Below are 27,708 nucleotides of genomic sequence, written 5' to 3' on the forward strand. Positions count from 1 at the left end.
AGTTTGCACATTTGAGTGAGTGCAGGGTGTTATGATTCTTTGTATCCCTTCTAGAACGGAACCCCAGGTGAGATAAGGACAACACTATCGCCTAACTTGACGTCAATATGCAGAAACGAATGGACCGCAGATCGACTCACCTCTCACGAACAGCATCTCAGATTTCCGGCTGATAGTCTGAATTTCAGTTAGAATCGACTCAGGTCAGTCTCAGAACCCCGCATACCTTGAGTTCTTCGTCGTCATCGTCGTCATCCACAGTGTAGATGGTCTCCTCGACTTCTCCCAACACCAGATTGCAGTGGCTGTCGTAAGCCTGTCTATGATCAGTATCTCCTCGATAAAAGCAGTCACAGGCCTAACTGACGTGTAGCTTTCCCTTGAGCTCACGGTCTCCTCGAAGTTTGACAAAGACAACCTCGTTGAGAAGGAGTCGAACAAGGTCGAGAGGCTCCGAAACGTGATGAGGCTCTTCGCCTGTATCAGCCATGATTATTTGGAATGGTTATTGACTGGGTTAGGTCCGTCTCGGTGAGTGCAGTGGTGAGCTGGGCAGGGCTGAGCTGGATATGCACCAAGGACGACTCAGTGAGAAAACGGATTTGGCAGGGTTGGAAAATCCTCGGAGAAATTGCTACGTTATGAAGTAATCCACAACGGCAGCGAATGCATCTAGACCATACAATTACCCCATGTTTTGATGCAGTTAAGCAGTGCGGTTCAGGTGTGGTCCTTCCCGATTTGGGTTACACGGCAGCCAAACGCCCCTCGCGCTGAAAGAGGAGGTGTTCAGTTACATCCGAGGCCTTCCACCCTCATCATCTTGTCCTGCCCGCTCTTTTATGTCTCTCATGGTTTTGTCTTTTGTGTTTTTCGCGACAACTTCGGTGCCATGCTTTGGCGACAATCCCTCCTAAGACGGACCCGTCTCGATCATCCATCGACATCTCCACTCGCTTTCGCGCTACGGATCTATGGTTCCTCGCTAATACACCAACGACCCGCTGAGGTGGGTCGAAGACGATGGTTAGCATCAATATCTCCCCCGGTTTCAACTTCGGCTTCGACTTTTGCGCATCTGCGAGGCAATTCACCACCAGACGAAAACGATACCCACCGTCCCACGCCTTTAGATGCACTGCTCAAAGCTATACGATGTCAAGAGACTGGTCGTATCCTCCCAAAGTTGCAGGCCTGGGTCCAATCGTTGGTCAGCGATAATGTTGAGGTCGCCAACGCAGCTCTTCAAGAGCTAGCGGGGCTTCCTGTTGCGACATTCTCTGAGATTCTTCGAGCACTTGACCCCGTTGCAAACAAACATCTCGATGTTGCACACGATATCGCCATTTCTTCTGGCGAAATGCAGTTCACAAACGCACACCACGTTGTAGACAAATTCGGCGTGCGGTATCAGCATCGCTTTGTCCTCGACGCCTTGAAAACTGTCACTAAAGCTCGTCGTGATGGTGGCCGTAACCTTGTCCTCTCTGACTTTGAAGTCCTCATCCGTTGCGCGGGAGCTGCTGGAGACTTGGCAGATGTTTTCTTCTTTTTCAGTGCAACTCAAAGATATGGATTGGGGTCAAAACGCAGCACGAGAACTTGGAACGAGTTCTTCAAGGCTCGCTTTATGACCGATCCTGTATACTACCAGTATCACCGACAGAGAGTCCTTTATAAACCTCGTGAGGGGTACAAAATATATTTCAGGATGCCTCTCCACAACCTGAAGCGACTGGAAAGTCTCCGACACAGCCGGAATGCCCTTGGCGTGACCCCCTTCAATCGTCAACGGCATCGCCAATGGGCAGACAACATGCTATGGAAGCGTAAAAAGACAGGTTTCCAAAGTTACTTCGCACATTGGCGCCGCAGCAAGAATTCTGGCGTTCTACTCAATGAGGAACTGCTTTGTACCACTCTGATTGCATTTGCTCGCAGTGGCTCGTTCCAACATATACGTGGCATTGTCCTCAAACGAGGTTTCGGTATCGGACTGGTAGAAGACAGAAAGACCGGCACCTTTACCGTCAGTGGTTTTAAGGCGTTTCGTCCAGGCAATCCACGAGCTCCCACTGAGCGTCTGCTGAATGCTATCGTCGAAGCATTTGGGTCCATGATGCGTATTCGGCTGGCATGTCAGCTCCTCATCCACGTCTCTAACGCCTACCAAATACCCATTCCACCCGAAACATGGTGTAATCTCCTCAACTGGGCCTATGTCTGCGGAGTTAAATCAAATCAGCGTCAGCGTCGGTTCATGTATTTCTTTCCTCTCTCTTCAAACGTGACTACGTCAATGGTTACCGAGATTTGGGACACAATGACTTCAAAACCTTACAACGTCGAGCCTTCGTTCGAAAGTTACATCGTCTACATCAATTCGCTTATATTTAAGCGTAGTTTCAGCTCGGCATTGGATATGATACGCGACCATGCTGTTCCTCATTACCGTCAGCTTGAGAAACAGCAATTACAAAGCGTGTTTGACGACGTTCTTCAGGAAGCCTCGGAGCCCAGCCACAGCCGCCGAACAATTGAATCACAGAAGGAGCACGCTTGGTATCAGATCGCAAAATGCCTGGGAAATCTCCTTAGTACCGCTTCCAAGGACAGTCGCCAGCGAAAGGGTAACTTTGCAACTACTGCCATACCACATATCATCACGGAATTCAGCGAATTTCTACATGATCAGATACGATATCGCACCTCCCAAGGCTACGTATGCCTGGAACGCTCAATGGAAGTGCCACGCTTCAAATGGGTTACAAGTGTACGAACAACACTGCCTCAGTTAAAGGGCGGCGTGGAAACGCAGATGATGGTGAGCAAGGGCGTGGTCGAAGAGGCAGAAACCTACGAAGAACGCAAAGAGAACTGGCCTAGAGACTTCGAGATGAAGATACTCGAATGGAGGCGTAAACCGCAGCCCAGACCCCGTGCGAAGGGACCTGCGCCCGAGAGGACAGCCGTGGATAGGTGGGGGTGGTGGAAGAATTTAGAAGATGAATTAATGGTGTAGATACAAGGTAATGGTTCTAGATCTAGACTAAAGTCATATAGATGCCATTCATCATAGACTTAGCGTAGCGAGTCAAGAAGTGTTTGTCTTCACTTACTGGATGGTTCATTTGTCAATCGTGGTAGCCAACTTGGCATAAACAAGAATGGCAGATGATAGCAAAATCTGATTCATAACTGCTGTATTCTGGTGTCATCTTATCGTGGGTATCTAATCCTGCCATAGTCTCCTGATAGTCTCTGTCGGAGACATGCGTGTCATCCGTGGTATAACTACATACATAAATTCCAACAAGGTATACAAAAATGACAAGCTCTTTTCCATTGTTTTCTCAGTTCCCATCTTGTTCTGTGGTCCAGTCCATCTTACAGTTGGCTTTGTTACATATCCAAAAACGCAGTACAGAACCAAAGTCATAATAAGGAAATGACAAAGGGAAGTAAATAGGTAGTTTGATTCGGAACCAGCCCGTTGAAATTCAAGATGCTGCTTCGGCGAGGACGCTCAAAAGGCTCACTGCTGCACCGCCAATGCCAACAGCGCCAAGAGCTTCACCCCATTTCTTTCTTCCCTGAGGGCGGTCTTCCTTCCTGGTGCTTCTCCTATCGCGATCTCTGTCACGATCCCGGTCACGGTCCCGGTCTCGGTCACGATCTCGGTCACGATCTCGGTCACGATCTCTCTCGCGATGGTACCGCTTTCCGCTGTCGTAGTAATAGTCGCCATGTCTATCGCTTCGTGAGTGGCGATCTGCACTATCAGAGTATCTTCGCGAACGTCGCGATGATCTCGTAGGGCTCTGTCGCCGGCGCTCACGATGATGATCATGGTCACGATCACGATGGCGATCGTCCCTGTATGATCGGGGACTTCGGGTGTCAACCTCGTACGGCTCCGGATCGAAGCGCACGTGGTTTTCGTTTTTGTTCTTAAGAATTGGCTTCGGCATTGTGGTGCTTGAAGGAGATGTCGGGTCCTTTGTGGGAGGGTTGACGATATACGGATAACTCTTGGTACCTTTCTCAGACGACTTATCTTCTTCGTCGTCTGAGATGTCGGATTCGTCAAAAACTCCGCTATCATCATCATCGTCTTCCCGGCTGCTCTTCGAATCTCGCCGCTCAGAGTGGTGGTCGTGCTTGCGAGGCGGAGGACCACGTCGTGAACGAGCAGCTCGACAGGCAGCACTTTCACGGGCGAACTCGGACACTTGTTCTCGAGTCAAACGGCCCAAGACTGCAACGTAGTCTGGGCGAGCCTCATAGCGCACACCAGCTCGTTCAAGGACCTCGGGGCTAACTAGCTCCCGTCTAATTCTGGTCCACTGGGCATCAGGAGGAATCTCATTACCCCATCGGTCAGGAGCAAGTCGAGGAGCGCTGCTCCGTGGACTGCTACCGTAAGAGGGGGGTCCGCTACTGATAGGATGAGGCATAGGGGGCATGGAGCGTGGAGATGACTCGATGTGGCGTGTGATTGGGGAACTCGACAACTCTGGGACATCTGGCAAACTGTTTGGTGGCATCTGTCTATGCCCGGGAGACAAACTGTACTGGCCGTTGCCCTGGACATTCAGGTTTGCCATTCGCGTGTTGAGGCTATCCATGGCGAGTAGATCCTGGGTCGACACCATTGCCATGGAGTAGTCGGATTCATTGTCGGCATCTCTTGGGGACGACGAAATAGGCTCTCTCGCGGAGTCGCTGTTTGACCTCCCTCGCCCACCAGTGATAATAACGGGTGGATATTTTCTGTAGGGGCTGCTGTCAAGCTCTTGGGGAGAGGTAGGCTGTGATCTTGCTTCATGCTCCAAGAGACCCCTCACGGTGGGATAGTTACCGCCGTACTGGTTCTGAACGGACTCGAGCTCGCGAACGTATGCTCGTAGAACATCCTGACGCTGTGTTAGTCGTAACGATCTACAAGGGAGATTTGATCAACACGTACTTTGTGTTTGCGTAGCACTTGGGGGGAGAACCCTTGATCTTCGAGCTCGATCTTGAACTCGCGCCAGAGACCATCCTCATCTTCGGCAAAACTGCCCTCGTTTCGGTTTCGAAACAACTTAGTGGCGATTTCGTCAACCACATCCTTGATTCTCTCAAGTCCCGCTTGGCCTTCGACAACCCTGGTGGGTCTGTTGTCGGCATGCAGTTGAACGGCGTCGAGAAACATCTCTACACTGGTCTTGTCCCCAGCCAGTTTGTGCTTGATGACCGAGAGTTCTTGATCGCGCTGGCGCTCATCTTCTGGCATGACAGCGCGGCCGTCCCCATACTTATCTAGATGGCGCTCAAGTTGGCCGAGGGTGAATTCACAGTCATCGACGAGAGGCTCGAGCTGGCGGCTGTAGACGGACGAGGACGAGGGTCGGACATTGCTGAGAACAGAGTCTTGATCGGCTGCTTCGATGCGCAGATGTCGTAGGGCTATATGTAGATTTCGAACCGCAGTCGCGACGTCGGTAAATGGAAGACCTGACTGTTTGGCGCGAAGGTAGAGGGTTCGAGCGAAGGCATCGAGAGCATCGATGCGTTGGACGGTTGAGCCGCCGCTCATGGCTTGTTGTCTTAGCTCAGACGAGCTTCGATAGTGTTGTTAAGCTAAATGTGTAATCAAGTATAGTATAGTATAATCGTGAGTCGATGTTGCAGAAGTTAGAAGAGTGGGCGCTCTCGAGTAGTTGTTAGTGCCTAGCAAGGACCAGGTAGAGAGAGCTGTGTTGTTAAAGTGCAGGAGTTGGGTAGATGCCAAGTAAATAAAGGCAGGTAGATATGTTCCAGGGATAAATAAGAAGAGAGCGGCAAGGAAAGTAGAAGGGTTGGGACGGGAAGAAGGGGAAGATTGGATGCTACAGCAGAAGATGATGATGGAGGGGATGGTTTACAGGTTATGGATCGATCCATGGGATGGAAGCCCAGTTCACCTCAGTCCAGATGAAGGTTAGGGGGGAGGTACAAAGACGTAGGTAGTAAGTATCCGTTTGGTTGGAACAGGCACGCGGAAGAGGCGTAGGAGCAGAGAGAGGAACAGCCATCACTTGATGGAAGGGTACCAGGGAATGTGTGTGGGTGTGTAGATTTCGGGCTTAGACAACCGTAATTGTACAAGTACACTCACTGAAGTGGTGATGTTTGATGGTGGGTGACGGTACCTAGGTACCTAGCGAACCGTCCTCGTGGTTATGCGCTCCAAGTTTTTGGTGGGCAATTGTATGTTCCTCAGTGTCGCTCAGCAAGATTACACGTGTGACGATGATCACTGGTTCATCCTCGTGCTTTGGATCCATTTTACTTCACTTCACTTCATTTCATTTCATCTCTACTCTTGTCTTCTCATTGTTGTCTCCCAGGCAGAGAAAATAGGCCACCCCCTGTAACCGCACCCTAATTCCGGGGAGCAGTGGGGAATGCCCCCCGGTCTTTGTCCTGGGTCTAGTGACGTAGGTAGCCGCTGTCTACGCTAACAGCCTTACATCATCGCTTGTGCATTTGCAAGGCTGGTCTCTGGAGATCTCTGTCGCTGCAGGGTTCGCGACTGGAATTTGATGCTGGAATTAAGATCGCCAGCTGTATCTATGACCACCATCTCGAGTTGTAGTAGGTACCTTCGTTTCAGTTTGATCTCTGGCACTCAAGTGATTGGCGCTGTCCTTCCTTTCTTTACGAGCGAAAACGGTTTTACGGCGTATTTTTTGCCTCTTGGGTCTTGAACTGCGCCACCCGCTCGGCAACGGGGCGCAACGTGGGGCAGTCTCATAGACCTAAACTGAATTAATTTAGCGGCATCAAGAAACTCTCCAGGCTCAGGACAGGACAAAATGACGACGGGACGGGAACTGGACACAAACGGTCGCAGGGTCCCTTGACTTTACCCGGAGAGGGACATGTCACTACCTACCTCATGCTCATGTACAAGAGGTGATCAAGTGTTTCAGCTTGCTCGACTCCTGTCTATCATTTCATCACCTACTGTACCTCCGGCCTCAAGGATCAAGGCTTGCTTTTCTCAACCAGTCCCTTGCTTGCTGCTGGGAATAACTTGATGGAGACATCATCGGTAAAGGCCGACATCATCATCATCAGTCACGTCTTCGTACTCGGCCTCGGCCTCTTGGCTTTTTGCTACGTTGTAGCTGCTTGGAGTCTCTAGTCTCTCGGCTTTCTCCATTTGTCATCCGTTTTCCTTCTAGAACATGACTAAGTTTCGCAATGCGCTCCTCATTCGCCTCTAGCTTTTGTCCTCGTGAGAACGTCGCTTTTGCTGCAATTCCCCACTGTCTAGTATCAATGGGTTCTTACTGTATGTACATATCATCTCCACCAACCAACCGAATGAACCGAAATCGATCTACAATGCAGGTCTCGCATGCTGTTCAAGAAAAAAAAGAAGAAAAAAATCTTATTTTTTTTTTCTTATCTCTTTCCTCTAATGCATAAATGTTTGCATGGTTTGATTCATGTACTCCACTCCTATTGAACACCTCCTCGGTTACCTGCAGCCTCTCTTTCAAGCCGTGCAAGCCTCTATCTATCATCTGGTAGCTCGGCTCCATGCATTAGCTACACAACCCTTCCATGCCGGCAGTGCTTCCGCGATGAGCTTTGGCCCATTTCCAGGCTGTGCTCGTAAACTCAAGGCCAACACTCGTTGACTGACTAACCGACTGGGACTGGGTAAAGAAACAGGCAACCATTTGAGAGAGTCTCTGACGCTGATCGATAGTCATACATTAGTACTTTCGAGGCTTTGATATCCGATTGTACTGTACTTTCGGGTCGCCATGATACGCGGTGACTCGCTCCCGTAAGAGATCAGCACGTCATGTCCCAAAGAGCCAATGGTTGATGGACCACCACGCTGGCTGCACGTAACCGCAGCGCAGGGCTTAACGAAAGGCCGATTCCCTCACAATCCATACTTGCTCGGTCCTTACACTGCATGCTCCGGTTCCACAGCCGCTCAATGGTACTCCGTGGTTCGTCGCAATATCCCGACGTCTCTGAAACATTCGCGACTAGCAACAGAATTATGCGGCTGCCTTTTCTCAAAGCGAGTAGTTATTGCATTGCATGTCACGCAGTGAGCAGGTTCCGTCGAGCTTGGTTGCACGTTTCTGTCCGTGGCGCCGAGATTAAACCATCCTTTCTTTTGATACGCCTGTCTCTATCTCGCTGCAACTGCATCGGTAGATGAGATGCCATACGCAACCACCCAACTCTGCTATGCCGACCTCACAATATCGCTGTAAACAAACATCTTTGTCTGATAACCCAAATTCTCATCAACATGTGATCCTAATTAACACATCAACACCCACCCCTCTCTTGGCTCCAACGTGCGCCGTGTGTAGCCGATCTCCTTAGCTTTGAGCTCTGCCCCGCGTCTCTTTATGCTTCACCACCGTTCCTGGGCGTAGGCTCGCCTATGTTCTTCCAATAGACTCTTCGAACCTGGAACCCCTCCACCCATAAGCAAGGCCCTAGGACTAGCTCCGTTGGTGTCAGAATGAACACTGCAACTTTCAGCCGCATACCATGTGGTGTCGCAGACCGGGAACGTGCTTCCAGGTGAGAGCCTCCGTAGCGCGTTCTTCTGGTTGCCTTCTTCGAAAACCTTCTTTGCTCCATAACTCTAGATTGCTAGCTTCTCGAGTGAGTATGCCTCCACTTTGCGGCTGATCAGCTGGCCTGTCTCTCGGGTGCTTCGCTGCACCACTTCGCCGCCCGACACAACCTTGCTCTTGGTGGGCAGTTGCTTCGTCTTGAGGCCCAACGGGAGCATTCGAGATTCCTGACCCTCCAACTTCATGGGAACTGGGTTGTTTGTGTTCCATGGTTGTCGGCCGGTGCCGCTCTTCTGAGATGCAAGGCCGAACCTGACTGCCTCGCCAACGATGCCGTTGAGGTACACGGCCTCCTCCAGACCTTCGAGAGCCGCAGTCACCTCAAGCTTGAGTGCCGTCAACAGGTCGCCGGTCTCAGACTTATCGCTTGAGATGGCGTCGTTCAACAGCCATCCTCCAGCGCCGACGGCATCAATACACCGACCGAGAAGGTCCGAGATCAAAGTGATCACACCGTCCGGGGGCGGGTCGTTACCCTCGGAGTCAAAGCTGGTTGGGTCGATGTACAGCGATGTCCACGCACCTCGGACAAGTTCCACTCGTAGGGTGTAGATTAGCGACAAGATCTCCTCCGTCTTGAGCGTAGCTCGGATGGCCTTGACTGTGGTGACAGCCGGGAGCCGCCATAGCTTAGCGAAAGCCAACGTGAGTCCCCGCGAACGGCTGCTGCTATCATCTCCAAGGTAGTACTCCGTGATCGCAATGTCTCGCTCAAGATCGTCAAGGTCCATCTCGTAGTTTTTCGCCCCGTCATGTGCCTCGTCTTTCAAAAGCTTGTTGTTAGCTGGCTTCTTGGGATCAGGGATGAGGTCAAGATTGAGCATCAAAGCTCGGATAGCCAGAAGTAGCTCCAGTTCGCCAAGCTGAGTAGCTTGAAGGTAATTCAACACCAGCGTCATGGATGGGTCAGCATCAGTCAAGCTTGTCAGAAGGTCCTCGACAATGGTTTTGCTGTCGAGAGCTTCCACATCCAATTCTTCTCTGAATGCAGCCTTCAAGTTTGAGAGGGTCAGGTGCCCAGCAACAACCAAATAAGATGTGACGTTCGTGTCGGGCAGAATCAGCTGGAGCTTAGGTCGTGATTCCGGGGCTTCGGTTGTAGAGATAGAAAAGGTTCGCCCGATCGCATAGAGTACCCAGCGTCGATCCACAACAGCGTATGAGTTGCCTCCCGTGTGCCACTCCCATTCAGGTAGTTCCTGGGCATCCTTCTCTTTTGCTTCGGTGCTCTCGCTCGTTGATCGAAGGCCCACGCGAAATCGCTTCCGTAGGAGACCTTCCCACTCCCCAAGGTCACCCTTTGTAAGATGCGCGTCTGCAACTTCGAGCTCATTGCGAAGCTTATTCATGTATTGCTCAGTCATCGAGCCAGGAACATATTTGGAGAAGTCTGCTGATAGCTTATCGGTCTTGGCCTTTTTCGCTGGGATTTCAGTGGCAGTTCCACGACCAATAGAGTCAATCAGAAGGCCCTGTTTGCGTCGCTTGCCGTGGCTCTTGGGGGGCTCAATCTGGATTGAGACAAGGACGTTGTCAATCAGGGCCACGGCTAGCTCCTGACTTCGTAGGTAGCTAATCAACTGGCACGACTGGGGCTTCTCATCCTCCTCAAGGACCTCGGAGAGATCGAGGGGTGCATTGGCATGGATGGATCTATACTGGTGGTTGTAGAGACTAATCGACTCGAGTGAGCATGATAGGACAAATGGTCGAGACAAACGAGCGAAGGAAACTGCGTTCTCCATATGCACCACAGACTTGAGCTTCGGAACAGGAGTGGTAAGGTCGTAGATATTGAGAGCGCCTTGTTGTAGCTGCATGAGCAGAGCTGCTTGCACATCAATTTGGTAGGTAGTTGTATCAGTGCCACGGGGCGAGGGAGTGCCGATAGGAGCGATCTCGAGAGGTGATAGCTTCTGAATGTCAGAGGTTGTTGAAGTACCTGCAGCGACAGCGAGGACAACCAAGTGACGACTCTCCTGGCCCTGGCTCAATGTCTTGGACACGAACGCAACCAGCTCCGGCTCAGAAGCAGGTGTTTTAGGGAGCGCACTGAAAATCTCAGGCTTATCCTTGAAGATCCCTTCGCTGAACTCAGTAAGCGTGCCCGAGGTAACGTAGTCCACCTCAAAGCTCTCGATCTGGGTAGCGATGGCATCCTGCAATGCTGACTTTGAGGGTGAGGTCCACTGGATCGCAAGGGTTTCGGAGGAAAGCGAAATAAATTCTCCGTTTTCGCAAACCGCAATTACATCGCCAGTACTAGAGGTCTCTGACACACTGGAAGAACATGTCAAGTATCGAACAGCTGAAGACTTGAGAACGGGGGAGGCGGTCGTTGTGGAGGTAGTCTTGCCATCCTGGTGGACAACATCTTTAAATAGAGTGATCTTTTGGCCTCTAGAATCGCGAGTAGAGATGTATGTGTATCGAGAGACGTCGTTGGATCCAGCTCGTCGGATTCTAACCGAGTAAGGAGCGCAGGTAAAAGATTCTTGAGGAGGAATAGGATAAGAAGTGATCAATCTCGAAGCCGGAACCTGTGCAAAGTCAGCAACAGTCTACCCAAAATCTAGTGAGAAAGCATACATCATAGATGCTAATGGTTTCTCCATCCACACCAACAACCAGTTCTGTCCTCTTTCTCTTCTTCTGGCCATCGCGCAAACCATACACCTCCCGCGCAACGATGCGGCCTTCAGTATGGTCCAAGGGTCGGGGGAGGGTCGCCAGCACAAATGGCTTGTGTATTCTATACTCAGAAGCCATGGCGACTACGGTACTGCAATGGTGAATTATACCGTGGGCTGAAAGAGATACAATTCGTTGTATCAAGACTTTCGACCTACACTTTTTCCTTCGACGATCGACAGGTGAAGCTTCACAAAAAAAAAAGTTGGAGCGGGCCGAAACAAATTCCGTTGGTGGGGCGGGATCAGTGGGTCGCAAACGCCTGCCGCCAAAAATGATCCCTGACGTAGAAAAGAAGGTACGTATCTAGCGCGAATCGACGCGTTCAGTGGTTTCTACCATTTCCATTAACGCGTACCCTGGCTAAGCTCTTTATTCAACTATATCCACGGGCAACGCTTTCAGTTCATTCGCATCAAGACAAAGGCTCGCCTCGCATTGGAATCTTTGTTCTATTACCATAAATTCTACTAAACTTTGTTTTTTTTTGCCTTCCCAAGAATCCATATTCCGGTGTTACATTCATGAAATGGTGGTCTAACATTAAGCTTAAAGGTGCTTAGGACATCGAAATCTCCAGCTCGTTGCATGCTGACACCGCAACTCTCGCAGCTTTCGACGCATCAATGGGATCAGTCTTGGTCGAGAGGATGGCCCAGGAAGGCATGAGGGAACCTGAGGTGAAGAAAGTCCACCCTTTCTTTGCTAAGGGTCCTGCTCCCGACGTTGCCAACCCCCCGAACAGCGCAGAACCATCACCTAAAGTTTTGAGCAGCGAAACTCCTCGTGAAGACGCTGAGCCAGTTCCAGAGACTCAACCCAGTAGAAGACGTCGAAAGGCCGACGCGTCCCTCCCACATGATGCGCCTGGACCGAAGAGACCACGACGAAAACGCCAGGGCGATGTAGCTTCGAGCAACTCGAACGCGACTATTGAGCAGAGTCTTGGGATCATGCCGAAGGAGCCTGTCTCTACCAAACTGGAACCCGAACTGACCAGTGTCGCATCTATAAACCCTACCGAGCCCGCTTCACAATCCAGTCCTTCGAGCAATGCGGATCCCAATGTCAAGGGCAAAGTACTAAAATGGAACCCGAAGACAGGGACATTGGGTTCGCCCCCAAAGCCCAAATCGAAGAGCCCTCCATCTCGAATGGTGTGCATGAAATATGGACGTGACAATGCCAATCGAAAAGACATGGGGGATAAGATAACCCAGATCCTGGAAGGCAAGATATTGTTCCCACCAACACCGCCCAAGAGAAAAGGAAGGAAGGCAAAAGAGGACTGCATGGCCAAAATCGAGGATATGTCAAAGGCTACACACCCATTCTTTACTGGAAAGGCAAAGCAAAACACGAAAACAGAAAGCCAATCTGCTTCCAAAGTACAGCCATCTTCGGCACGACAGACTGTATTCATGTCCACGCCAATGTCTCCTAAAAAGCCTCGCAACCCATTTATCGTGAACAAGCAACCCCCGCGGTTTGGCGTCAAGACTGGCGTAACCAGGGTGCCCGGGGCTATGCAGCCTCTGTGGCCAGCGAAGGGAATGGCTCATGTCCGTGGCTTTGATCTCGAACTTAATCCTGCCTCATTGTCGTCCGAGGAGCATATGGATAAAAAGTCCAAAGGCTCTACTGTCACAATCACCCCCGACGAGTCTGTGCTGGACAGGTTCTGCGCCAATATGGATCTTGCTGTTCTCCGAGAATCACTGCCTAGGAATCACGATAATTTTGAACCCGTCCCCAAGGAACTACGAACACCTAGCCGGTACTTCGAAAGTGGACGAAAACTTCAAAAACGGATCCGGTCAGAACTCAGGACCCTACGGATGGCCAGCACCGTAGATAATGACGATGTGATGATGTGCGACACGTCCGAGGTCTCTGCAAGAACAACACACCCGGCAGTCAGCCGTTTATACGAAATGCTTGAGAATAGCCTTTCTGCATACGATAGATCAACGTGTGAATCTCTGGCCTGGACGCAGAAATACGCTCCAGCTGCAGCATCAGAGATTCTCCAGGCTGGAAAAGAGGCCTTCCTACTAAGGGACTGGTTACAAACACTGAAAGTTCAGTCTGTAACTATAACAGCCGATAATACAGTAACCAAGGGAAAGTCAAAAACAAAAGCAGTACCGAAGAAGAAGCGAAAGAAGGATGAGCTGGATGATTTTATCGTCAGTAGCGAAGAGGAAGCAAACGCGATGGATGAGATCTCTGAGAACGAGGACGATTGGGCACCTGCCGGCTCAGGATTACTGAAGAAGACAGTCGTTCGAAATGGCAACTCGGCAATGGAGCAGGGAAGACTAACGAATGCCGTGGTTGTCAGTGGTCCTCACGGGAGTGGCAAGTCGGCGACAGTTTACGCAATAGCAAAAGAATTGGGATTCGAAATATTCGAAATCAACTCTGCAAGTAGACGAAGTGGCAAGGATATCTTGGAGAAGGTTGGCGACATGACACGGAACCACCTTGTTCAGCAACACCGCGCAGATCCCGGCTCCGGAACCACGGACGAAGACGAGACTTCTCGGGATTTGAGGTCAGGGAAGCAAGGCACAATGACTGCCTTTTTCCAAAAGTCGAGGGTCTCCAAACCACCCGCCAAGAAACCCACCGAGGAGAAATTGCCCGAAACAACAAAAGCCAGCTCGGCTAAGAGCCAGAAGCAGTCATTAATTCTGCTGGAAGAAGTTGACGTCTTATACGAGGAAGACAAGCAATTTTGGGCAACATTGATGGGAATGATGGCACAATCGAAACGGCCGTTCATCATGACCTGCAACGACGAAAGCATGGTGCCTCTCCAGAGCCTTAACCTCCATGGCATTTTCCGATTCGCACCTCCACCTATGGATCTTGCTGTCGACCTCTGTCTTCTCGCCGCAGCTAATGAAGGGCACATTCTACGACGCACAGCTGTTGAAACCTTGTACAAGTCTAGAAATAACGACCTCAGGTCCTCGCTAACAGAGCTCAACTACTGGTGCCAGATCGGGGTCGGGGATCGCAAGGGAGGATTCGACTGGTTCTGCCTGCGATGGCCCAAAGGGACCGACCTTGACGAAAACGGCGATGTAGTACGAGTACTGAGTGAGGACACTTACTGCAAGGGCATGGGCTGGATTGGCCGTGACCTGATTGCTACGTGCCCTGATCCACTGGAGTCAGAAGAGGAGGCAATGAAACAGGCATGGGATTCTTGGGCATTAGATATGGGCGAGTGGGACACTATCCTAGATTTGCCATCGTGGGCCGATGGTGTCTCTCAACAAGTATCGCAAGAAAGCCAGAGGCTTGAGGCGCTCACAGCCTTTGATGAGTTCTGCACCTCGATGAGCGATGCAGATCTCTTGACAAGCGGCACTTTAGGGATCGGATTTCAGGAGATGATCGATGCGGAACTGCCTGAAATACCAGTCAAGATGCGAGACGATTTCATCATCGGAAGCCGTCTTCTTGAGGCAGACCCCAAAGTGATGCAGTCCTCGCCCAGCGTCAACCTCTCCTTGTCTCTCAAATCCCTATCAAGGCAAAGCCTTATGCATGCTTCACCCACACTCAACACTCCCAAGACACTCCTCGAACCACTCACAGAGAAGCGAGTGGTTGAGTCCCTTGACCACTCATTTGAGCCTCAAACCGCGCCGCTGAGCCGCATGGACCTTGCGTATGCATTCGATCCTATTGCCATAAATGAGAGGTTGTCGGCGGCCAGTTATCTTGACCCATCAGTGTTTGACAGGACCACAAAACTCATCGTCCTAGACGTGGCGCCATGGGTACGCGGGATCGTGGAGTTTGACAACACCCTGATGCAAGAGCGGCTTAAGTTGAGTAACCTCCTAAGCGAGGGGGGCAAGCGGAAGAGGATGCGCACGACGCGCAGTGCATATTCAGCTATGGAAGGGGGCGAGAGGAGAACTACACGTCGCGAGAGGTACTTTGGAGACATCCTCAACACGGCCTTTGTGAGACGTACCGCCGGCAAGGGCTGGCTGGATGCTGTGGAGAGAACAGCGCCAAAGGAGACAACAGGGAGTCTACCCAACAGTTCACCGCCGTCCTCGCCAGCATCGAGCATTTGACGTGTGCAGAACCACCCTGGGTGGGTTATGTGGTATATACCAAACACGAGTTGACTTGGAAGGATCATGATACATACGCATATAGGTCGGCAAGCTTGGTTTTTGGGGAGTCTCTTGCGCGGGATTGCACGGCACAGTCTCAGAATTACGCATATTATAGAACACATTTTGAAAATACATGTTTATAAACCAGTCCCATGTGTATCTGAACGCCGTATCATTGTCTCATGTAGCATAAAAGTCGTAAAAATTGTCAAAAAAAAACACTCAACCAACTCCGTTGCAGTACAATTCAATTCCATTCAACCCTCCCAATAGACGTGAATGACAGCAGAATAAATAAATAAATGTAGGAAAAGCCATCCCATTGTCAGGCTATGTATGTCACCACTCAGGGTGCATAGGAGCAGGCTGAACGACGGTCCTCCTCCGCTCAGCATGGACTGGCTGGGCCTGAACATAGTGATCGTCAGCAGGATATGGCAATCGCTCAGCAGGCTGCCTCATCCTCTCATACTCAGGCCGTGGCATTCGCTCAAAGTTCTGAGGTCGCCTGCGATCAACCTCTTCGTAGTAGACAGCATCGCCACGACGTCGAGTTGTTCGCTCAACTACACGCTCACCATTCTCAGGTGAGCGGCGGCGACGATGGTGAGGTCGGTCTGAGCGGTGATGCTTGGAAGAATGCTCCCAGTCTTCATGATCACCGTACAGAACACCCTTGGGCCAGACCTTGTGGGCTACAACAGCAGCGACACCAATACCGGCTAGGAGGCCAGCCGTAGTCTTGAAGAGCCCATGGTGATGATGGTTGTCGCTGCGCTTGGAGCGACGAGATGGCGACCGTGAGCTTGATCGAGACGAGAGTCTTCCTCGTGATTTAGAGCGTGATACCATGCGAGACGAAGGTCTCCCACGAGGTGCCTGTGATCGACCACGAGAGGGCGAAGGGGTACGGCTCCTGGACAATGGCGATCGGATGGGAGATGGGCTTGGCATTCTATCATGGACAGAACTGCGACGTTCAAAGGATCCAGAGCGAGGAGAGTTCTGCATGATGGGCCAAGACTCGCTAGTGCTAGTGTCGGCAGTGATCTGTATGCGTGCGTATGTATACGTAGGCGTATATATATGTATGTGTGTATGTCTCACTTGATTGAAGTTTCAAGTGTTATATAAGTCTCGCTAAGGGCACAACTCCAGCGGTAGATTTGTGCCCGATTGGGTTTTATTTGTTGCTACTTGGTGATCTGAAGCAAATTTTCTTTCTGTTGGACAAGGACCAGCGTTCTAACGTGAGAGAGTCAGAGTCAGCCCTCAGTCGCGCCAGATGGGGTTTCTGTAAGGATTGTACCTGAAGCAGGACCCACGACTCAGCAAGAAACTAACTGGAATTTGTGTTCTAAGCACTTGGAAGACTCTGGTATTTTTTACTGTGCTGTGCTTCTGGTGCTGGTGCTGGTGCTTATAAACGACCTAACAGGGATGTCCTTGTTGAAGAGGACTAGGTAGGTTATGACGTACAAGAAGACGGAAACACGACGGGGCTATCACGATGAAAGGAATTGACAATTGCTCTTGGGGGAGATGGAGATCATCCGAGGGAGACACTGTCGATTTATGAGTAAAATGCCCCCAGACCGGTAAGTTACAGGTCAGTGGCTTAGACGATATTGTCGATCTCTTTGAGGGATAAACATGCGGGGAGATATTGGTTGGTAGCCGAATGAAGGAATAAATGACTTGGTACGAGAGAATCAATCAGGTCCAGAGCAAGAGCATAAGCCTCTTGAGCAATATAACACGCATGCCATGTCTCTTTTGCATCTGCCGTCCCTCAACGAGGCGAAGCAGGATTTGAGGATTTGATCCTATTAGTCCCCCCAAATACGATAGAGTCTTTCCTCACTGCATCTGCATCGTAAACACCCCCGGTTTATGCACACGACGTCACACTACAAAGGGTCCGTCCCCCAATGCCGCGGATCCGACCACTCACTCACTCACTCACTCACTCACTTACCCACGCCTCTGTGACATTCATCCAGTCTTGTCATTTGCTGGCTGGTAACTGACTGGGCGACTTTGTTTTATTCATGAGACTGGTACTCAGCGGTAAAGTGCAGGTTCCTGATGAGTTGGCAATATCTCTCTCGTCTTACTCAAGCAAATATTATTATGTCTTGTCAATTTGCACTTTGGGTGAGATGTCTTTGTAAGGCTGCACTTGCAGGGCTAACATAAAACATCAACACGGGTTCCTACATAAGGCGTTCGAATGTGCCAATGTCGCCCGGTTGCTGTGTCTCTCATATATTGTTAGATATAGAGCGTGCTCTCAACTGTGTTGAACGCGCGGGTTGCCCTGCAATATCATGACCAACTCTCACCTGAGACGAGTCGAGTAAGTGAAGCATTTAATGCATTGCCAGGTATCAGCATCGAGATCGTTATTGGAGTTGGGCAAAAGCTTCCTGGTGTGTTTCAGATATCGATATGGCCCATGTTAGTGACTCTGATTGTATCAGCATCCGCCTTGTGGGCTTATAGGGCTTCTTCATATTAAACCTCTGACAGACATATCCTTGTCACCTTACGACAATCTCCTCATTCGAGAACATAAACGTTTTGACTGTCTAAACATACACGTGGTGACTTGATTGGGACACTCGAGGTGAAGGCCCTGTGCATATCGGCCCTCAGTGAAGCAGCGATAGGGATGAGCACCACATCAACGGCATGATACAGATATACTATATGAGTCTGATACTTCTATTTTCACTATAGCGGGCTGACTTCATTCATTAGTGCTTCATATGAGATCATTCAGTGCACCGTAAGCCTTCTGACAGTTCCACACACGGTACTTCACGGTACTTGAAAGATATAACTTGTTGTGTTAAAACTTGACCATTCATATGTCTAGCCAGTAAAGTTATTTATAGTCTCTAATGCCATAAGAGTTACCAATTCAAAATACCTCTCATATGCCATGACTAGAACCAGGTCTTGCGGTCTATGCTCACCAAACAGTCCATCAACATGAGGACAGGGACTCATGAAACACCTTATCAAACCGGATGAAAATAATCGAAATGACGATGATCACTTCCCAAACGCAAAAGAAACAGTGTACCAGTACCGAATGACTCTCCTTCCAGGTTGTGGATATGCAAAGTTCGATCCAGACCTTATACAATTCGTATATCGACGATGAAACAATCAACAATAGCATCACTTCTCGCGGTCAAACTCAAGAAAATGCATATTATTACACATTCTTGGATTGCCTCTATTCTACACAGTGTCACCATCTGGTGTAGGTTTGTGCTGTGATGCCTGCTTGGAGTGTGGGCATGAAGTGTGTGGTGGCAGTCCGTCCACAAACCATCCATCTCATCAATCCTTTTCTTTATGCTTGTGAGTATACAGCCACCAAGTGCTTCTTAAGAGCCATTAATGGGCTCAGTGGATGAGCAGTCCTGAGCATTGGTGTTGACTCAGAGAAGACGTCCTCAATAAAAAGTTTGACATGGCGGTTGACTTTAAGTTTCCGTTGTCACGACAAGATTTTCCTTCGCATATACCCAAGTACACTGAATTTGTTCCTGTTTCTTTTCATTATGTTTGACTCATTCACTGTTATCATCGACTTTCGTTGAAAAGCAGGTCAGTTCACAACATTGCATATCCCACTTCACCATCAGCCTGTGCCAGATGATCTTGGATTCCAGCATGCCTCGCTTTCCATTTCCTTCTCTTGTATTAATCCAGCTCGGTTTCATTCTTCTGCTAGCAACTCAGGTTCGGCCTGAGAGGTTGGCGAGAGAAGGGCCGTACCACCGATGCTACTTACTTGTCAATACCAGGCACCATATCAGCGGAAACAATTGTGCTGAACGTTGTGTCATTCTTAGAACCTCACGGAGCGTGTTCCAGCATGGTATATACATACACAAACCTAACCGTCGCTAACTCAATCTCAATGCTGTTCCAGTTTGAGGTACTCTGATCACTGTCAGGGGTCAAAAGGTATTAGTTGGCTTAAGTGGTATTAAACCCAGGGTCGATAGTCTTGCACCATCAGATTTGATATCACACCTCCATGCATACATCGCCTACGGCGGGCCTGAGCATAATTCAAGCCATGAGCCATTCTGGTCGTAAATATGCTTATGTCTCAAATGTTTCTACTGACATAAGAGTATCCTGAAGTCTGACGGTGCCACTCATTGCAGCATCGGTCAAACGTAACGAACCCTGAATCCCAACGATGCATGATTCTCCGGGTGAGATCCAAGTGTTTCCTTCTTGATGAACACAACCGGCCAGAAGACCTCTACTCACCTATTTTCCGGCCGGTGCCTGTCTAGTTGCCAGGTGTTGAAGCGGGAGTCCTCCCATGAAAGCCCATGACACAAGTCGTGATATCCTAGCAAGTCACAGAACCACACAAATTCCGTGAATAGATTGTTCTCTGTCTATTTTCTTTGTCTAGAGTATATGAAAGATGGTGCTTATTGATATTTCGATCTTTCCAGGCATCAACACGCCAACATCAACCTTGGGTACGCCACTTGGCTTACTTTGGGGCATGATGCGCAGAGAAGTGCCAATTCAAAGGCAGAGAGGGCTTTGAGACGAATGCAGAAGGCAAACAGGCAACGAAACGCTATAGCACCAGTTCCAGGGTCTGTGAGAGCATGGGCTTATCAAGTGGTAGCGCTGGCTACGGACGTTCCAGTCTTGAATATGCAGTTTGCGGGAACAAACCCCAATGAGTCGACTGGTAGTTTGTCCAATCGGTAAGCCTTACGGTGGGAGGCCTTGAAATGGACACATGCCAATACTGCGAGTCGTGTACTGCATACACCTCGTGCTCTTGAAACTGACACACGAGATAACAAAGGGAAAATCCGCATCCGCCGCAGCCCTGGCCACGGCCGCAACCACAGCTGAGCCCTGTTCAATGCGGTTCGGCTCAGCTCAGCCCAGCCCAGCTCAGCCAGTCTCCGACCCCGCTCAAGAATTAACTGCACGAGGCTCGAGCGAATATGAGCCCCGCAAACAAAACGAAGTAAATGCTGACGCCGCGCACAGAACCACCGTGGACACGGGGGCGTGGTTCTCGACGAAAGATCATATCAGACAGATCACTCCGATGAGCCAAAACAGAACAGTAACATACTTGAGTGGAAAACGTATAATAAACCAAGGCAAAGGCAAGACAAGCCAATGCGAGGGAGGGGAAAGAATTGGCTCGGGTCATGGTATGAGTCTCCCCGTCAGGACTAAACGCCGGATGAACGCGCCGCGCGTAAAGTGCTTGCATGGACCAATGAGAGGCCAATGGCTGCTATTGATGGGCCTCTTGCTCCCTCTCCCTCTTGTGGTTTTAGATCCTTGACGCCCTACTCGAACCAGGGCCCCTCGGATCTTGCCTTGTCCACCCCTCTATTCCCCTTGTTTGGTGTCTTTCATCTCTTTCAGAGGCAAATAACAAGCAAAATATGTTGACTGAAGCTGCCTTGAGACGCTCTTCCTCACATTGGTTGATGATGTAGGCGCACTTGTGCTTCGGCTATAAGGGAACAAAATACACAACACCCTCCACATTTTGTTCAGCTGCCCCCTTCTTCTTAAAAAGAACGTGAGCGTGAAAATCTCTTGCGAAATCCAGAATGGAGGGACATTATGAGGACCAAAGTTCGGTTTTAGTTGGCCCGTCCGGGTAGTTCAAAAACCCAGAGATACAGGGATGTCCTATCATCGTCACCTACCCTGTGATTTCAACAGGCGTGCCAACGACATGATGAGCATTCGAACCGAAACCACCGTATATTTTGAAGCCGTGCAACCGTTATACCTCGTCAGCTTTCTTGTCCGGTGAATTCTACAGACGCTGCTGTGAGGCACACAACAGTGAAGAAAGTCCTGGAAAGTCGAGTCTCTTGACCAAAGTTTCAGGTCAGCCTCGATCACGGTAGGGATACCAACCAAGACAGTAGAGGCGAACACCATCGTGCCCCTTCTGCGATGATGATGCCACCCTCTGACTAGGTAGTACCGAAACTCAACGTCGACACAGGGGCTATCAGCCATACATACTATGTATAGGTGCCTAATTGTCGAAAGGCACGCAACAACTCTTACGAAACGGTCGCGGAGTGCCATCGACGAATTGAGGCTGAGCTCTCGCCCAAACTATGATATGTCGTGGCATGGCCTGGACTGCTCTGAAAGTCCAATAATGGGCAACTTGGAGTGAAGATCACCGTCGGGCTTCAAATAACGCCACGGCCAAAGTGATGTTGCCGGCTTACCCTTTGTTCCAGAGATATCAATTGATCATCACCCGAGGGCTGAGAGGAATAACGCCAAGATGGTGAGGAGAAAGCATGTGTCCCAGCCGAGCAAGAGTCATGTTGAGCCAACAAGAGGTCAAAGTTAATCAATAGCGAAGCAGGGGATGGCAGACCCCTGGCAACCTCATCTCTACAAAAGCCCTCGTCGAAGTTGTACGTAGACTGGACTGTAGGTCGTACATGTACAGTAGGGGCAGCAATTAGTGATGGGGGATGGGGATGTAAGCGTGGGATTTCAACCGGGTCTGGGCATCCCTGCATCATAAATTCCTCACGCTTGAATCAAATAATTAGATCCGTACATGTTGAGGGGCGTGGAGTGATAAGGAGAACGTCGCGACAACAGGCTTTGAGCAGCCAAGTGAGTGGCTTGCTAATGAAGGCAAATCTGTAATAAGTTAGTGGATACGATTTGTCTCTCCACGCCGAACGCAAAAGTTGCACTGCGGAGCATGATGCTGGAGTGGTATTTGCTCATGGCGAACCAGGGCCAACTGAGACCTTGTCATTGTGGATTGTGAGCCACCTGATTCATGGATAGAGCTGCAGAGCATCATCTTTCGTCAGGATGTTGACTTTACAGCTCCATGTAGGGGAGGTGTCGGAAACCTTCAGCGCCGCCTTGTCTGTTGATTCAAGGCAAGTACTCTATATCTGGACCCGTATTTGCAGGGCCGACTTCAAGGTTGCGCTGTAGGATGTGCTCTTGCACACAATGCTGTTGCAATTTTTCTCAAGAGGCTTCGATCTGCTAACCGTCTCATTATCATCATCTATCAATATAATGGATCATCGCCGATGTGGTAGGTTATGATAAAGATGACGGGACCAGACCAGCCAGACTACCAGGCCACAAGCGTCTAGCTGATCACTCTCATTTGAGGCCGGGTGGTTGGTTGTGGTGGTAGGCGGGAATTAAGCACATATCACCAAGTCTACGGTGCGCATGAAGCTGTATTCTTGAAGTTAGAGAGGCAACGAGCCAATAAGAGCCCCGCGTGAGACTGACACTACCAACCAGACACGATGAAACGACCCGTCTTTGCGTGATCTCGAAAAATTCGATGACAAGGCACTGGCGAGGTACGATGCTGGTGTATATCAACGTTGCGTATTCAATCTTGGCCTCGTTTGCATTCACGGATCACCGACCGCTACGTGTGTGACCTGTGGGTGTTATCAATTGTCGGGGGCCGACAAGTTGGAATGCCGTATTCGCGACCATGGTGTGATTCAATGATAGACGTGTGGACGCATGTCCGGGGCGAATTCTGTAGCCGTAGTCGGACGGATTCATGTGCCTAAACAAGTGCTGCGCTTTGAGGCATCTTGTCTCTGAAAATCCTTGGGTTGGGGGTGTCACACAGCGTTCCCATTCATTTCGAATTTGCAGGGATAGGCAAGCTTTTCGATAATGGAAGTGCCAAGATGGCGCCTGAGCTGGCGCTGTCGAGCTAGAAATTCGTAGTTTCAAAAGATGTCAGTATTGGTTGGCGCTGGACTATGAATATCAACAGGCAAGACGGCGCCCCCAATTTGATGCTTGACGGTGAGTAGGCGGCCGTGCTGGAATAGGTTTATCGAGTTCAAAAGCTAAAAAAGACGCGGAGGCTGTTGGAGATTCTCAGAGTCAGCCAACAGCGAATGATGATCGGCTATGATTGGGTGGCAGATGTGTAAGTGTGATTATTTGGCACAGCCCTTGGTCTCCTGTCTCGGAGCATGATCCTCTGCGTTGTTTAGATCACCTATGCATCTCAGTGGAAGGGCCGCACGGCAAGCCTTGAGTGCACATATCGATTGCCTCGTCGAGTGTATCGTTAATGATGGCGGAGCACCTGAGCCCTTGGCGTATATCAAAATGTGCCTGTCTCTGAAAGATGCTCGGCGGGCTCATCAACTCAAGTTTGGTTACGTTTGGGTAAAGGACCATACACTCTTCAACCCCACCCCTCCAACACCAGGAGCAAGACTGGAACCGAACATATGTCATCAGGGCCTCTGTTCAACAATGCAGTGTTGAGGGCGGGTGCAGCGGAGGATGCAGCAGCGGCTCAGCCAAAAGTGGCATAATGTCGACACCGGGGAGCGAGAGCCGCAGTTGTGTTTTCAGTCAGGCAGAGTCAAATAATATCACAATGCAAAATAACAAAGTAAATTGGACCAAGCCCAAGCCAGTCCATGACTCCACTGTATCTGCGATTGTTGGTTGCCAGTATGTCTGCGTTTCCTGTGTTTGCCACAGACACTGCAAGCTCTCCAAATGTCGATATGGTCAGAGCGCCTGATTGGTTTCTATCTTCAAAATCAATTCAAGCCTGAAAGTATTTCTTGTGGCTCAGTGATATAGGGATGTATATGTGTGTACGGATGACGATTGAATCGGTTCTTCGCATCGTGGCTGCTGATGCAAGTACACACATCACATGGCGGGCTGGGAGAAGATGAGACCGGAACTAGGTATCGTCTCCAACACCATTTGTAATGCCTCCAGTACAGACAGACCCATGGGTGGGCATGAGGTGGTCATGGTGGGTCGTTTCTGATAGTGTTGAGGGGATGAGAATGGCGGCTGACTGGTACACAAGTGACAAGCGACAGGACTTCTCAGTCGTCAAGAAACAGCTGCTGGCTACAATCCGTACTAAGGTAGAGGTAGGGATCCAATGGTGGTGAGGTTACTCCGTAGACGGAAGCCAATGACACATGTGGGAAAGCGCCGGTGTCTTGGTTTTCGATGCCTCCTTCCCTGCCAAGGGGTGCGTTGATCAGAACCTGAAGAGTCGAGGTACAGTAGATACCTTATAATGGTGGAATTGCAACTGAGGATCTGGGCGAACTCCGAGGTTTTTCTTTTTCTTAACGATTTAGAAGAGTATTTGGTAGAGTAACATTAATTGTTAGCTTTTCCCAATATATGATAGTAAATTCGTTGATGATGACTGTAATGCAATGCAAATGGTCCCGGTTTATTCTTCAAGCCCGAGGGCCATCAGGTATTACAATTGCAGATGCTCTAGCCAATCATAGCACTGTCAGGGTGAAAGAAGTACCGTTCCTCCCACTTGCCTTTTCCAGGGAAGGGCAGTAATCAAGTCTGCTTTCCTTCCTCATCCATCGGCCATCCATAAAGTGAATACCGATCCTGAGGTATCTTATCTTACCATGCTTAGCAGTGTTGACGCATGCTGAAAAGCCCAATACCAATACGAGAGACACGTCGCAGGCGTCGTTCCTTCTTGTACCGAATGCTAAAAATGTTGATGCTGCCTCATTCTTGAGGTGCATTGTGTATCAAATTTTGTTACAGCCTTCAGAAGTGATCGACCAAAAGTTTCTCTATCGATATCCATCCTTACTCCCTTCTCTGATAGTTGCTTGGCTTGGTGGTCCCATATCTTCTTTCCCCCTAGGAAGTTTAAAGACAATGGGGCAATTGCTACTGCATACGGAGTACGAGTAGGTACCATCTAGACCCCGGGTACTAAGGTACCTACCTAAGTATGTGCCTGCCTCCTGCCGACAGAAGATGTACAAACTTGGTAATGGAAGGTGTTTTTTCCATGCTCGAATTCATCGTCCTCCAACTAAATTATCTTACATCTTGGCTTGCAAGTCTGACATACATACATCCGCTTGGTTGTCTGCTGTCACTGTCTCATGATGTATGTATCCATTACATGTATTGATTCACTCCTTCAAACATCCAACCAATCATCCCTGTGCCAAAGTCCCTGCTGCTCCTTTGCGCCAAAGTGAGAAAAATGGAAAGCAAGGGTAATCTCCAAGGTTAGCTTCCCTGTCGCAAGTGACTCACTATGATTGGCTGGGTTCTGTACCGTACTGATTCGTTCATTTTCTAGATTGATTATCCGCATGCACTCGAGTGGTCATCACAGCACCCACTTCACCTTCTTCTGCGCGAGCTTTGCGCCTACGTACATACGAGAAAAGTAGGCTGCGGCGGCATGGTTTTTGCTCTTCATACGAGACGACCGCAGGCACGCGTCGGGATACAACCATCTTTTTGTACCGAGCCCACATGCCTACGTACTCGATTTCGCCAGCTATCGCTAATCAGGTAAGCTTGCCTTGTTACAAATGATTTACCAGTATGCGTTACAGGTTTGTATGCACTGCACATCTTGTCCGAGCTGTCGGAGATAGCATCTCGAGCTTTCGGCTACTAAGAAAAAAGTAAAGAGAGACGAGACAAGTCACTCGTTCCCTTGCCACTGTGGCTCTCATTGGCGAAGTGTGCAAGGGAACTTTCTCTGTTGCGCCAAAGTGGCCTGGACTTGCATATACTAGTATTCACAACTGAGAATGACCCGAACCTGAGGTCGAGAATACGATGATGAACGCCATGATAGTGTTGACGAATGACCTGCATGATGATCTATTGTCAGCCTGGTCGATGTCATATCAAAAGATTCCTCTGAAATCATCAATAATTTTTGCATGCTTTTGACTGGCAAGATCATAAGAGAGCATCACAAGAGTCTTGGCCACAACATGAGCAGAAAAATCCTCGGCTCTGTCACGAATTACACAACAAGGCTACTCACGTCCATATGCATGTACCCGGCACGCAGCAATCACTCAAGCTGGCTACTGAATCGTCTTCTTATGCCTCCTTGTACGAAATTAGACACGCCAATTTTGATTCTCGCAGCCCGCTACCAAGCTTTGTCCATCTCTTTGGTGCCTGTTGGACACGCCAGTTGTTTTTGGTCAAGCAAGGTTGCAGCCAAGGGAATGCAGTGACAGGCTTGTGCACAATTGACTTACTTCCTAACGGCAATAAGCCTCCTGCACCACAGGGTCTGGACGACGACTTTTTCTGTACATACTGCATTTAGATCTCGGCGAAACCAGGCGCCCTTCAGTGCAAAGGTCGATCGAAGAACAGACAGACAGACGTATGCCTGCAACAAGTTAACAAGGGCTTTGTCAGAAGGCATCCAAACCGACTCTGGACCATGTGTCGATTGCTAGTGCTACAAGTTAACTCAACTACTTGGCGCGCGGACGTGCCGGTATTGTGTTGGGCTGGCTGGCACAGCTCGAGGTTTGCGAGATGCAGATTCGGTGCCGTCAACAATTAACTGGTCACTTCTGGGTTGCCCCGGTTGAGTTTTGGATCATCATCCCTAGTCTCTCTTTGTTGGAAGTGTGATGACGGGCTGGGCTCCGTTCATGGCGCTGTCCACTGTGTCCAGCACCTCAGGGCGAGGGGGAAATGCCCGCAACGGCAGGGGTTCCCACCGTTCAATGCCAGGTTATCGGATGGGGCCAGACGGTGGCTTCTAACTACGTGCTACTACGTACCTCATCAATGGTCGATAAAACGGATTCAATATCCTTGTTCCACTTAGAAAGAATTTGAGTCCAGCACTGTAGAAAACGACTCGGCGTCATACCAAGGATCCGGGAGACCTAATATGCCTGCCAAAGGGACGCTGGCTCAGCAGGCCCACCAACTGCGTCCGTATACAAGACAGAGAGAGTATTACGAACGCTACACCACCAAAGAACGAGTACAGCCGTAATCCCAATATGCTCATTGCAGTGTCTCAGAAAGTCATGAGGACTCAGGGATGAAGCAAAAGCTCATATCTAAAGCACAGTGCTCGCACTCGCATGCTGAGTGACAAAGACGCTGAAAATTACTTTAGCCGTTAATAGTTCGACGAGCGGCACAGATTTGCGTCGCCTCTCAGCGAATGGGTGTTGATCCCATTTGGAAGGGAACGGACTTGTCCCTTGTTGTGGGGGTACATGACAGCTATGTTTGATTCCTTGCTTTGCTATTGCCCTGGGGCTTGAAAGCTGGGACCATTTTCGTTCCTTTCTCAGCCATGCCGTGCCGGAAGTTCTGGTGCGTTTATTCTCCTGAAC

The 27,708-nt window shown here is 49.8% G+C and overlaps 7 protein-coding genes across 7 annotated transcripts; 2 read left to right on the forward strand and 5 right to left on the reverse strand.

Annotated features, from left to right (window-relative positions):
• Positions 1-50: 50 nt before the first annotated feature.
• On the reverse strand, positions 51-490 carry FMAN_07813 (putative LSM3-Sm-like (Lsm) protein; the record flags this gene model as incomplete). Its single annotated transcript, XM_041821213.1, has 4 exons — positions 51-91; positions 141-177; positions 227-316; positions 368-490. 4 exons carry the CDS (start codon positions 488-490, stop codon positions 51-53), a joined length of 291 nt encoding a protein of 96 aa, XP_041687015.1.
• A 402-nt stretch (positions 491-892) lies between these two features.
• On the forward strand, positions 893-3,053 carry FMAN_07814 (uncharacterized protein; the record flags this gene model as incomplete). Its single annotated transcript, XM_041821214.1, has 2 exons — positions 893-2,979; positions 3,023-3,053. The coding sequence occupies 2 exons, from the start codon at positions 893-895 to the stop codon at positions 3,051-3,053; spliced, it is 2,118 nt and encodes a 705-aa protein (XP_041687016.1).
• A 447-nt stretch (positions 3,054-3,500) lies between these two features.
• FMAN_07815 (uncharacterized protein) lies at positions 3,501-5,581 on the reverse strand (the record flags this gene model as incomplete). Its single annotated transcript, XM_041821215.1, has 2 exons — positions 3,501-4,916; positions 4,970-5,581. The coding sequence occupies 2 exons, from the start codon at positions 5,579-5,581 to the stop codon at positions 3,501-3,503; spliced, it is 2,028 nt and encodes a 675-aa protein (XP_041687017.1).
• A 3,075-nt stretch (positions 5,582-8,656) lies between these two features.
• On the reverse strand, positions 8,657-11,417 carry FMAN_07816 (uncharacterized protein; the record flags this gene model as incomplete). The annotated part of the gene is made up of 2 exons (XM_041821216.1): positions 8,657-11,188; positions 11,238-11,417. 2 exons carry the CDS (start codon positions 11,415-11,417, stop codon positions 8,657-8,659), a joined length of 2,712 nt encoding a protein of 903 aa, XP_041687018.1.
• Positions 11,418-11,863: 446 nt separating this feature from the next.
• Positions 11,864-15,442, forward strand: FMAN_07817 (uncharacterized protein; the record flags this gene model as incomplete). The annotated part of the gene is made up of 2 exons (XM_041821217.1): positions 11,864-11,894; positions 11,952-15,442. The coding sequence occupies 2 exons, from the start codon at positions 11,864-11,866 to the stop codon at positions 15,440-15,442; spliced, it is 3,522 nt and encodes a 1,173-aa protein (XP_041687019.1).
• A 384-nt stretch (positions 15,443-15,826) lies between these two features.
• On the reverse strand, positions 15,827-16,498 carry FMAN_07818 (uncharacterized protein; the record flags this gene model as incomplete). Its single annotated transcript, XM_041821218.1, has 1 exon — positions 15,827-16,498. One exon carries the CDS (start codon positions 16,496-16,498, stop codon positions 15,827-15,829), a length of 672 nt encoding a protein of 223 aa, XP_041687020.1.
• Positions 16,499-22,097: 5,599 nt separating this feature from the next.
• On the reverse strand, positions 22,098-22,285 carry FMAN_07819 (uncharacterized protein; the record flags this gene model as incomplete). Its single annotated transcript, XM_041821219.1, has 2 exons — positions 22,098-22,195; positions 22,252-22,285. 2 exons carry the CDS (start codon positions 22,283-22,285, stop codon positions 22,098-22,100), a joined length of 132 nt encoding a protein of 43 aa, XP_041687021.1.
• Between the last annotated feature and the right edge of the window lie 5,423 nt (positions 22,286-27,708).

The sequence above is a fragment of the Fusarium mangiferae genome, assembly GCF_900044065.1.
Source record: "Fusarium mangiferae strain MRC7560 genome assembly, contig: FMAN_scaffold012, whole genome shotgun sequence".
Classification (NCBI taxonomy): domain Eukaryota; kingdom Fungi; phylum Ascomycota; class Sordariomycetes; order Hypocreales; family Nectriaceae; genus Fusarium; species Fusarium mangiferae.